The 12545-nt window shown below is 34.2% G+C and overlaps 1 protein-coding gene across 5 annotated transcripts in view; it reads left to right on the plus strand.

The window, feature by feature from the left end:
- LOC145686490 (midasin-like) overlaps positions 1 to 12545 on the plus strand; it is a 536599-nt gene that overhangs the window by 136811 nt on the left and 387243 nt on the right. The window contains exon 38 of one of the 5 annotated variants that reach the window (XM_081759854.1): positions 10972 to 11864. The exons of 1 other annotated variant lie outside the window; for it this stretch is intronic. In XM_081759854.1, coding sequence (XP_081615980.1) covers positions 10972 to 11208 — 237 coding nt within the window. In that variant the 3' untranslated portion in view covers positions 11209 to 11864. Of the gene's footprint in view, positions 1 to 1232; positions 3044 to 3077; positions 3837 to 10971; positions 11865 to 12545 lie in introns of those variants that run through there. 3 more of the 5 variants (XM_081759856.1, XM_081759857.1, XM_081759858.1) reach the window with 3 other exon arrangements.

The following is a 12545-nucleotide window of genomic DNA, read 5'->3' on the forward strand; positions in this document are numbered from 1 at the left end:
AACTTGCATAGTTGGAATCTAAGACGCACCTTGATTTTGGGGATGAAAAAATTGTGTAAAAGTGTGTCTTAGGATCGCGTAAATACGGTATATACATACGTATATAGGGGTACTATTTATCTTGAAACACTTGTAATTTTTAGATTAATGCATGAAAAACACTTCAATTTTGCGTCATGCAAATCTCGACAAGGAGACACTGTTTGGCATACTCTCTATACCATCAGGTTAACAGTGTTGCCAACCAAACATAAAGTGGAATTTTTCAAATGACACTTGCAGAAAGTTGGATCTGATCTTCCTCTTTGCAGTTGTTCTTCGATATCCCATCAGTTCAAGGTTTTTTTAAATTCCATCTATTTTGTGCTGAGTGCATATGAAATAATTCAAATAAATAATTATTTTTTTATTGTTTTCAAGTCTGTAGGTCAGCGTTTCCCAACCTTTTTCAACCGGCACACATATTATTATTATTATTATTATTATTATTATTATTATTATTATTATTATTATTATTATTATTATTATTATTATTATTAGAAAATATAAAATACTGTAGTATATTTTCTGATTACTGACATCCTTCTCACAGAGAAGCTAGCTCGATCACTGGTTTTTCCCTGTGGTAAATCATTATGCTTATTTTTCATTTTAATTTAAAAATAGAAAACAATTGAATCAGATATAGGGCTCAAGTTGTTAAAAATACACTTTCTTTTTCAAAAACTGTATCCAACCGTTCATTAAGGAGAAGGATCACTAAATAACGAACGAATAAACAAATCTCTTTTACTTTTAAAACACAAATATAGGTAATTCGTATGCATGTTTACTTTGCCGGAAGGATTGAATAATATTTTAAAATTTCAAGTTACGAAATAGTCTGCAACAATAAAGAAGCAATAATAGTCATAACAATGATAACAAATACTTTTTCAAAATTAGTAATGCACAGAGAAATGTTCTACAGAAAAGTAATACAGTATGAAACTTTAAATTTTAGATTCATAGTAGTAATGTGAAATACAAATATACCTTTTTCTCTATGTTTTACAATTTGGTTGCTATAGAATTAATAATTTTGTTTCGATTTCCTCGCGGCACACCAGCGACCCATTCGCGGCACACCGGTTGGAAAACGCTGCTGTAGGTAAATAGATGATCAGTGCTATTCTGTTATCCTTGATACTTCGAATTTGTTCATACTTAATTGTTGTTTTCTTCTTTTCCAGGTAAGTGTTTCTCTTCCTTATGCAAGATGACTGAACAAAAACTTTAGCGTGATTTTTTGGTATATTAATCACCTCGTAATCTGGATAATTTCGTATCGATCGTTCTCGTGAGGTACTTTTTTAGTAGTGTTCAACGTGAGAAACAGGAAGAAATGGTTTATATATACTATGAATATAACATGTCCACAATAGCAGGCAAGTTTGTAACACTGCGATTTTATAAAACAAATGTAAACACTTGATGTTAGTCAAGAAGTTTCCGTTTAAGACATGCCATTTTAAGCTTAATAAGAGAAGTCTTCAGAGTCCTTGGAATTTTCTTTTTTTTACTTAGTTTTTCACCGTACATATTTTTACATAATATTATTTTATGTTTGCGTAGTTATAATCTTTATTTATTGCAAAACAAAGCTTTATTTTTTATTCTACTAGTTTATTTATTTTCTTTATGCATTATGTACGTAGAAGATACAAAAATGAAATTTTAGTTTAACGTCCCTCGGTCATATCCTTTATACTAAAGGAGACGGATGATTAATGAAAGTGAATGATCGTAAAATTAATTTTTTGTGCTTTCCTGCCAGGAATCGAATCCGGGACCACGCATACCAAAGTCACGCCTAGCCGCTAGATCACCGAGAGGGCTTCGTAGGAGATACGTTTGCAGAATTACAATAAAAAGTTTTCTCATGATTTTGATGAAATAAAGGTATTTTGTCAGTGGGAGTATCAAAATAAATAGGATATATAATTTTAACATTAATAACAAATATTTATGAAATGGTATTACTTGCAAGTAATATTACTTACAGTGATGTTAGTAATTTATTATAAAGCATGGCTATTCATTTTAAATGTTATGCCGACGTTCAATAAACTTCTTAATATGTTCACTAAACAATTTTATCTAAGCGTGGGGGAAAAAAATTGAAATCTACAATTGCAAGCGACTTTGATATCTAACAGTATTCTCTATACTTATTCCTCTTAAATATGGCACAGATTATTTTGTTTGTATCCTGGCCGTCTTGTGTGGACATAAATGACATCTTTGCTCGAGTGCTCTTGACCAATATTAGGTTTAAGTGATGTGGGAAGTACGCAGATTTTCATAACTGAAAGAATGAGCTGAAGGCAACAAGAGAGCGTTTTTTTGTTTGTGGTTTTACAATTCATTATAGTCCATCACAATATTATCTCAGGTCTTCTCGTTTCCTCTGCAAATGATACGATTTTTGTTGTAGAATATTGTGCTAGTGCGGATACATTAATACTTTTCCATAAATATTATCATTGTCTAACTGCTCTCTTTCTGCAACACTAGTCTTGCGAACCATTTGGTTTATTGTATCCTTATTTCCATCTGTTCTATTATAATAAAGAATGATATGGTGTTTCCTTGCTTCTTTCACAGTTACGTTGTTGGTTTAATGCACACTTGGTTACCATATCACAGATTATTCTTTTGAAACGCCACAGGGACAAGCTGAACTACTACATTAGTCCAGTGAGTCCAAAGGTTGGTTGAAACTGTTACGGGATAAGTCGTATTTGTAACCACTGCCTATAGTTGTAAAGCTATTTTGCAAGACTGGTATTTTAGATTAAGTGACATTAATAAAATCAACAGATAATATTTCTTTATTTACCATAGTATGATTACACCAAAGCTGTTACCACTTTCAGCTACATTACTTTCTCTGAGTTTGTGCTCATTCTTGCAAGGGTATGCTATGCCTTTTAGTGGATAAGTTGTCTTAGAATCAGAGCTCCAAAATATTTTAATTTCAAATCTGTATATATATATATAATATATAATTTATTTATTTATTTAAACCCATATAGTGTCGAACTGAGCATCTTCTGTACATGGTATGAGCTGCTTGATAACCATTGGAACTTTTTTGGGTAGGTGAAGCTTTCGGTAGCTTTATGTCTAATTTTCCCCACAGATCTCTGAAAGCTGTAAATTAATTTTTTTACCCTTCTGGTACTCTGGTGGTTGGATCATAAAATCGTGAAATTAGCAAACTTTTTAACTTCGTACTTTATATCAAGAAATAAATATCCCATGTAAAGGACTCCATAATGGTTTAGTGCACAAGTGATTGCATTTCATGCTGCCGGAAGCAATTAGCAGTCCAATAGAAATGTGCTTCAAAAGAATCATATGCTTTCCAACGATGCGAAGAACTTCATGAGATTTTTGCAGTCGTAAGATTCGTAGTTTTACTATTTTGTTCATTTTGTCGCTGTTAAAGAACAATTCAAAGCTTGAGCTGGCTTTTCAGCAACTCTCAGAGGAAGTAGTTTCATGCTTCCGATCCGTGATTTTAAGGACTGTTCCAGAAATAAAGTAACCACTTGGAATTTCGTTTATCTACTGCATTGTTTACAAATTGAACTCAGGGTTCTTCTTGACTTTAACATTAGAGCCAAATACGTATTACAGCGCATTTATTTTCGAACTTTGCTTCTAATACCTTGCATTAAGTTGCGCACAGTCGTTTCATTGATAGTACGGACTGCACTGTTCCACATTTGTTTGAATTGCTGGAGGTTAGTGGCAGCCCGATCCTTTTTCCTGAGAATTCGTTTCATAATTACCCGGTAGCGTTCGATGGGGCAAAGTTGGGGAACGTTTGGTGAGTTTAGTTCTTTCGTCACGAAACACACCTGATTCGTAGTTAGTAGTGCTGTGGTGACAGTGGCGTAATGGGCCGGGGTCAAATCTGACCAGAATAATGGGGAACTTTGCGTTTATGATACAAGGGCAGCAGACGCTTTTTAATGCACTCATTTCTATAAATCTCGCCACCAATTGTATCATTCGCGTAAAATGTTGAACTTCTGAGACCACACGAACAAACGGCTTGCCATACTAGCATTTTCGCGTCAAATTCTGACACCTGGATAGTCTTATCCGTATCACGAAGCACTTCACCCTTCATTGCTGTGTAAAACTGCCGCCCAGGCAATGTTTTTGTGTCCATTTTGACGTATGTTTCATCGTCCATTAGAATGCATCGAGACATTTGTCACTAGGTCATCAAGTTTTCTAGTGCAGGTTAAGCACGTTGTTTCTCCTCTGCACTCTGCTGAGGTGTTTTTTGCTTTCGATACGATCGTATGTTTATGTTTCGACGCATGTTGATTTGGTAGTATGTAACTTTTTGGCTATTTCACGAACTGACAAATGCATTTTCGTCTTCAAAATGTGCAGAATCTTTCCCTCCAAAGTTTTAGTAGACATACCTGGTTTTCGTCGTCTTCCTTTTAAATCTTTAATAGTATAATGTTCTCCAAACTTTGTCACCGTCCTACAGCTCATTTTTGCGATTTAAAAGAAACATTGAGAAAATAGATTTATTCTGAACTTTATTAACCAACCCTCGTATAAATCCAAATGTTCTAGAAACTCTTTTGGGCATACGTTTCAGAGACAGTGATTTCCTTTGTGAACGTTCTCTAACTCCGGAAGATCGGGAAAGTCGCAAAAACACTTTACTTCTTGTCATTGCTCAACGCTGATTTGGTTATTTAAAATGTCCGCACTTTTTCAGCCAAAGAGTGTGAGCTTGTTATTATACGTCATCACCAGAGAGCTCCACACCCGAAAACATGTATATGATAGTGAATTGAAAAGGGCATTCAGTCTGCAGTGGACAGTTTTGAGGGAGCCTACTTACTCCCAGTTTTCGCGTCGTAGCACGCCCTTCTCCGAAGAGCAGCGTACCTTCCTGCTTAGAATGTAGCCCATTCGTTTTGAGTTGTAGCTCGATTGTGAAAAGGAGGGATGCACTATCAATTAACAGTTTATTAATTAGTGTTGGAAGTTAAACGTAATAGTTATTCAAGAGAACATTGTCATACCACTAATCAATTGGAGTATCCTTTATTATTGTGAACGTAAGCTGAGCTTTAAAACACGATTTGATTGAGGACATGAAGTTGATAACATACGCATAGCGTTACCCGGAAAACTTAGTGAAGAAGAAACGATTGGGACTCAACCTTGGAACTTCAACTTCAGAAATAGCAGATATACTCGAATACAGGACATTGAAGGCGCAACATCGACAGGCTAGCCGAAGAAACACGTGAGTTTACTAACATTTTACGCCACCACATTATTTGTTATTAAAGCTACGCCACCATCGTGTCATTAGTATTAAATTGTTAATTGTGCATATATTGGAAGTGTAAATGCATGTAATAGTTATGCTCATATAGTAATATTATATTTCTTTTATCGAAAAGTGATTTTATCATTTGTCATATGTTTAATATTTAATTTTCTTTATACGTGTAGTTTAACAACAAACTTTACGTTGCTTACATTTTCATTTGCCATGCTCCCAGTCATCGTAAGTCGAAACTGTAGGCATGGGCAGTAATCGCATTCGTCATGGCGTAACTGGGAATCACAACTAAGAAAAGGGGGAATATATGAGAGATAAAAATTACTCCGAACCACGACGTAAATAGCGATTACAACTTGAGCATCGCTTCTCTGATACCAGAGTACGACACATTTACGGACTTGGCGATCCTTCGCATTGAAAGTCCCTTCTGAGTGCACCATTTGTGCAGAATTAATTTTCGCTTCGCTTCGCTAATTCGTGGTATGACCGCTCACTTCCATACACAGAACGGCTCTTTGCTGTGTCATTTCAACTACAGTTATGTGGCTTTGTTCAGAGCCATCTATGAGATACTACTGAAGCGTCTGCGGAGTTCTGACATGTATTTTCTAGTGGTTACTTTATTTCTGGGACAGTCCTTATGATGTTCTGAAACGGCTTTGTACAAGTTGTTCATTGTTACTGTATTGTTTACCACTTTTTGCTTAAAAAATAAAGCTGAATATGTATTTAGTCTTCACTTTTGTTGTTCCCGATCTCAGCACATGTTTAATATCGATTCATCATTGAGAACACTAACACAATCCACGTACTTCCCATTTCTTCACATGGAAAATAACTATCGTTACCAGAATTCAGACTTTTTAAATTTTTGCAGCAAAGCAGTACGAATCTTCTCATCAGAAAGTTTTCAGTCAGGCCATGTTATCCACACTGCACTGGTATACATATTGTTACTCTGTTTTTGCAGATTATAATTCTTTGTCACGTGATTGTTGTCAAACAAACAAACAATAAAAAAAAAATAAAAATGGAAGAGTTGGTTCTTTTAGTAGTTTACAGGATTCCCACATTCTGGAAAATCAAGGAATGTTAGGGAAATGAAAACATGTCAGGAAGAGTCACGGAAATCATGCATTTTGCGTAAAATGTCATGGAAAGTCAGGGAACGCAAATGTGCAAGACAATTCATGAAGTGTAAATTATGTTTCTTCAAAACTGTCAGAGCAGAGTGTGAACCATATTAAAGGAAATTCAAGAGTGTTGAGCTGTTTGTTTGTTTCCTGTACTCAGAACTTTTATCAATCTTACGGAATCTAATGAATCGTTGTGTCAAACAAAACATTTTGAAACGTGACAGTGCAGTGAAGCTTCTTGCTGTGAATTTGACTGCAAGTGAAAATTTTATAGAAATAAGAATGGTGGACATTGGTTTTAAGACAGAAAACTACTGAAAGAACTGAAAGCATCAGATAAAAAACTAGCTTTCAGGCTTGACTGTCGAAACTTTTTGCTGGGCATAATCAAGAAGATAGTGGAAAGGAGCCTTCTGAAGAACAAACTAGTACGTGCTCTGTCAGCTTTCTACCCCTGGCTACAAAAGAACAATCCAGAACTTGTTCAGACTAGGATGAAACGCATTCTACAAACTCTGCATGAGGATAACAGAATATCTGATTCTGTACGTGAGAAAGCAGAGTGTCAATTTATGTCTTTCTTTACTGAAATCCAGGGGTCTCTTGCAGTTGACTTCAGACAATACGAAGAGAAGATGGGCAGCATCAGATTAGATGACTTCTTTGCAAAGGTAAAATCCAAGAAACAAGAATATTCCGATTTGTAGTCGGCGGGAGCTCATGTGGTTCGGATTCCACGTTAATCAGTAGGTCCACGTCTCATATAGCCTCGCTGCTGAAAGGGACGCTAAACTAAAATCAACTCAACTCAACTCCGATTTGTAGCATGCTATAAAATATATTTTAATTTTATCCCACGGCAATGTCTCAGTGAAGGGCGGGTTCTCAGTGTAACATAACTGTGCGTCATTTCTCCCTCGTCATCTAGTGAGCAGAGGGAAATTGGTCGGGTTTTGAGCTAAGACTAGTAATCATTGCAGGAGGCTAATGGGATCACTTGGAATTATAAATTCCACATCAATATTAATATTTATTTTAACAAAAGAGTAAATCGAATTGAAGTTACAAAAATTAGAGATGCAAGAGCTCGGAAAAAACCCGGCTTTTTTGGAAAAAAAACTCGGTTTTTTCTGCTTCGCTTTTTTGCTTGGGAAATTTTGGGCTTTTTTCAAAATTCTGCTTTAAATTGATAAAGCAGACTTTGTTTCGCTTCTCTATAACACAAAAAGTCATTTAATTAGTGGTTGATGCTGATAATAATATAAAACCTCGAAAATAAACCATGAATTTCGAAAAGGTATTTCAAACAATTTTACTTCAACATATTTACATTATGAATTCCACAGGATTAACCAATGTATATAATAAGAAGTTTTTAACTTCCTATATACAAAAGTAAGCAGAGTTGGCAAGAACCATGGTTGTTTTTGAAAATGCCAAAAACCCGTTTTTTGCGGGATGTTTAAACCAGGCTTTTTTGGTTTAAACCAGTTTTTTTGATTTAGATATTTTGCTTTATGTGTTTATATTACATATTCACAGAAATAAGTTTGTTTCGCCTTGGTGTTGTTATGCAACAGCGGGGTTATGCTGGAAGAAGTCCCATAAGTTTCAAGAAGTCCGGTCAGTAAATGTCTTAAATTGAGAAACTCCCGCCCTAGCCATCGGGAAAATCACGTCATTTCTTGAAATGTAAAACAATAACGGGAAACTCCTGTTATTGCTTTGCATGTAAAATTTAAAGGTCAACGTATCATAATCAGTACGCTAAAACTGAGGTATTAAATTACAAATTTAGTACGTAGATATCACTGAAAGTCCAATCCAAGCTAATGTTTGAAGCTACGTAGGCAATCGATAAATTATGCCAATTTCTATCAATATATTTAAACAATCTTGTCTTCTTTATAAAACAACAGGCATTTAGGCATGCAGAAATATACAATTTGGTTTCGTTTCGTATGTTTAGGCTTAACATCCTTACGTAATACCGAGGTTATCAAGGAGAAGACTTTCGCTTAAAGTGACATCCGAGCCGCTACTTGGTTTACGCATGAAAAAAGGGTTGTGGTTCGACCGAGAATTGAACATGGGACACCTTGATTAAAAGGTGAAAGGGAAATAAAACTAATGTAGGTGGTTTGATATGTGGAAACGTCACATTGAAGTTCACAAGATTCGCATTTTTCGTTCTTTTTATTGTTTTGGTTTAAACCAGTTATTTAAAAAAAAGTTGGTGTAAACCAGCCAACCCTAAAAGTTAACACTTCTTTTTAAAAAATACACAAATAACTAGCAAAATTGTATGTAGTGTTTTTACTCCAAAATATTCCATACCCTCTTTTTGAAACAAAATAAATTAAAATAAAACATAAGAGAAATATTAGGTTGCACATCTAGAGCGTTTGGTTCTGTATATTCTTGAAATTCTACAGTTAAGTTTTATATAACCACCATCACGGTTTACCCAATCCTCAAGTTTTCTTAATTTTTAACAAGAGGGATTCAACATATCATTACGGAACTCCCCCCGCAAAAAAAAAAAAAAAAAAAAAAAAAAAAAAAAAAAAAAAAAAACCTACGGAATATAAGCTAAATACAACTGCACAACAAACATGAATGAGTGGTTAGCTTTTGCGCTTCTATCGGGAAGTCCGGGATTCAACCCAGCATTCAACCATTCTGACAAAGCTTTTCTTCATTCCATCTGTGAATGTAGAAATAGTGTGTGTACTGTGAGTTGGCCGACTTCCTTTCTTATTGTTTTTAAATCGTTATTATTACTAATTACCAGCAGTGACGGTTTTGCGAAGGTTAGGGGAGCGGTCTTTGGAGTGAAGCCTGTTCCCCAAAGTTACGGAATGTCTGCAACAAACGAAATATCTATTAGTTATGCCTTTACTCATAAACTTTAAGCTCCCGTCAAATAAAAATTACGAATGTTTAGAAAAACTAAACATTAGTAAGAAAAACCCTTCCCAAAATACTTTTCTAAATCCGCCACTGATTCTCAGTATAAAATGATCCGGAAGATTATTGCTAAACATATAAACGAAACGAAATATTAGCTATGTCTGTACTCATAAACTTTAAGCTCCCGTCAAATAAAATTAGGACTTTTTAGAAAACGAAACAATCAGAGAAACCCCTCCTAAAGTACTTTTCTAAATCCGCTACTGATTATTTGTATAAATTGGTATTCAAGGTTGTGTCTGGAAAATTATTGCTAAATCCCTGCACAGCTACAGTATAAGAGGAATGTGGAAGTACGGTTTGACGGATATATTGAAAACGTACGCTTTGACGAATATATAGAAAAACGTAAGTTTAACTTTTGTGCTAGAAGCTAGAGTACTAAGCTCTTAGAAATGAAACACGGGTGACAAATTGAAATGATCTAGAGAAGAAAAATAATGTCTATAACTCAAAAGTTAACATAAAGTTAAATAGCCTCTAAAATTGCCCTCAAATACTACATTCTTCATGTTAGCTTTAATTCGTAAAACATGTGCTCCATCCATCTTGATGGTGAATTTCAGAGCGAAATATCGCATTTAGGTCATGAAATTCTTATCTAACTATAAAATATACTATAAGAAAGCTATTTAGATAGAAAAATCATGAAAATGAAAAAAGCCAAAATTTCCAAAATTCTCGTTTTTTTCCAAAAAGCCGGCTTTTTATGTGAAAAAACCATCGATTCAAAAAAGCGGCTTTTTTGCATCTCTAACAAAAATAGCATAACAGAAATTCATGATAATGTAATATTAAAATAACAAATAAATATAGAAATAATTATGAATACGTACAACTTCATATGGAACATTGAACCTAAATTAGCATGCAATGCGCTTCCGACCTATTTGTGACCCCGAATAATTAATCTGATAGTGCTTCTTCAATTGTATGTAATTTAAACACTTTTAGAAGAAAATTATGTAGATTCAAATTTAGTAATATTAAATTTACCTAAAGAGATCTGAAAGGTCAGAGCTACATATCAAAACTATACCACCGGTCCAATTAGAGCATGAATCCGGGTTCTAATTGCGCCAAAACAAAAAGTCAAATTTACTTTCCAATGCGACGAGAAAAAAGAGAGAAAAAATGAAAGGATCACGTAATTTAGATCATTAACACACGAAAACTTGCTTTAATTGCCCAATGGTTTACAATCCCCATTTTCTTCACACTATTTCAATCAATAATACGAAGCACTAATCTGAACACGAGCCACAAATTTTACATATTACACTATTCCATACCTCCAGACTAGTGAAGTGCTGGAGTAATATTTTGTTGCAAGCAAAGTTTTCTAGATGGCGCACTGTACTAGAGCTAATCGCTACAAAGACGGAAAGGCGCTCCAAGCGGAGAAAATCATAACTATTTGTAATCCACTATTAGGTCTTATAAAGATACTTACTGTAGAGAACTAAATCAAAGATTTTCTTGTAGCACAGAAGCGGGTACATGATGCAATTAGTGGAATCTGTTCATATTGGTCGAAGAATGCTTCTCTCAGTTCGTTCAGCTCGGAGATACTATGATGAATACTTTAAACAGAAACAAATCCAAAATGCAGAGGAAAGTAAAATCAGAGGTGAAAGTAGAAAACTAAGTGCTGAAGTTAAAAAAATGGAAGAAGGAAGAAACAAATGGAATTATGTTACAAACAAGAACAAGACGCTCTAGTAGAACAAATTCAAGAACTGAGAGCAAAACAAAACTCTGTTTAAAATTGTAAATGTGAGGGTTAACATGTCTCAGAGTTGGCAGTATTAGGACTGATAGTGTTCTTGGCTCAGAGAGAGTTGGCAGTATATTCTTGACAGCTTTTTATTGTTCTTAAGAAAAAAAAAATGTAATTTGTAATGTCAAGGTATGTATTACTGTATCATACATATATTATTATATACTTACATGTTAAATTTTGTGTAAATAACAATTACTCATATTGAACATAACGGTATTGAAATATTTAAATGGTAATTAAATATGTTTTGGACGGCTATGGGGATGGAGGAAGCTGCTTAAAAAGTGTATGATACAATTTACCCCATACTTTCCCATTTACATTATTCAAAAAATTGACAGGGAAAACAATAATTCGTGTTAGGGAATGTCAAGGAAAGTCAGGGAAATCGATTTTCACTTTTTTGTGGGAACCCTGAGTCTACTTGCATACGTTATTAGTTGATTCTCTGAATATCAGCCAACTTACGTACATTGTAAAGATTGATGATGTCGAGCTATCGAGAATGTTGGAAACTTATCTGTAATAAACTAATTCTTTCTTTGATTTTGGTGTACTATACTAGATATGAGTTAATAAACTTATATAATGTGGTGTAATTTACATTTATTAGATTTTCCTTTATGAAGATTTGTTGCTCCTTCTTTCTGTTAATATCACAGTACACTCGTGGCAGAAATGATGAATTAAAGAATTTTGAGTTTCTTTACGTGTAGGAAGTATTAGATACTAAACGTTATCCCATACGTCACATCCCTTTTGTAATTACGTTAACCCCTTTAATGGGGAATTTGTTTTCAACAGTTACTCGCCAGTGTATTATTTGGAGAATGACAGAACCATACCGAACACACATTCAAAAGATTAAGTCTTTAGACGCATTTTTCAAGAGCAGAGATTTTTTTTTTTTTTTTTTTTAATTAAGCGCGTCTATAAACGCCCTCTCCGATTTTGCGTCGTCATCGGAGCGAGTCTAAAGACGTGTTCCCCTTTAAAGGAGTTAAAAATGTTCATCTGATAAGTAATTTGAAGTTCGTACTATTTTGTTTCACATATTTTCCGCTCTTAGAAGAATTTTTCATTCCGTAACCTAAAATCTTCATATATTAAAATAAATAAATACATAAATAATAATAATAATAATAATAATAATAATAATAATAATAATAATAATAATAACTAGGCTGTCAGGTCATTACTCAAATGAATCCTGGCAGAACATTTATATTATTCGTGCAAAGAATAAAATACTTCGATAAATATGCAACAGTTTAGT

This window comes from Thermobia domestica, chromosome 5, assembly GCF_964235325.1.
Source record: "Thermobia domestica chromosome 5, izTheDome1.hap1.1, whole genome shotgun sequence".
NCBI lineage: Eukaryota > Metazoa > Arthropoda > Insecta > Zygentoma > Lepismatidae > Thermobia > Thermobia domestica.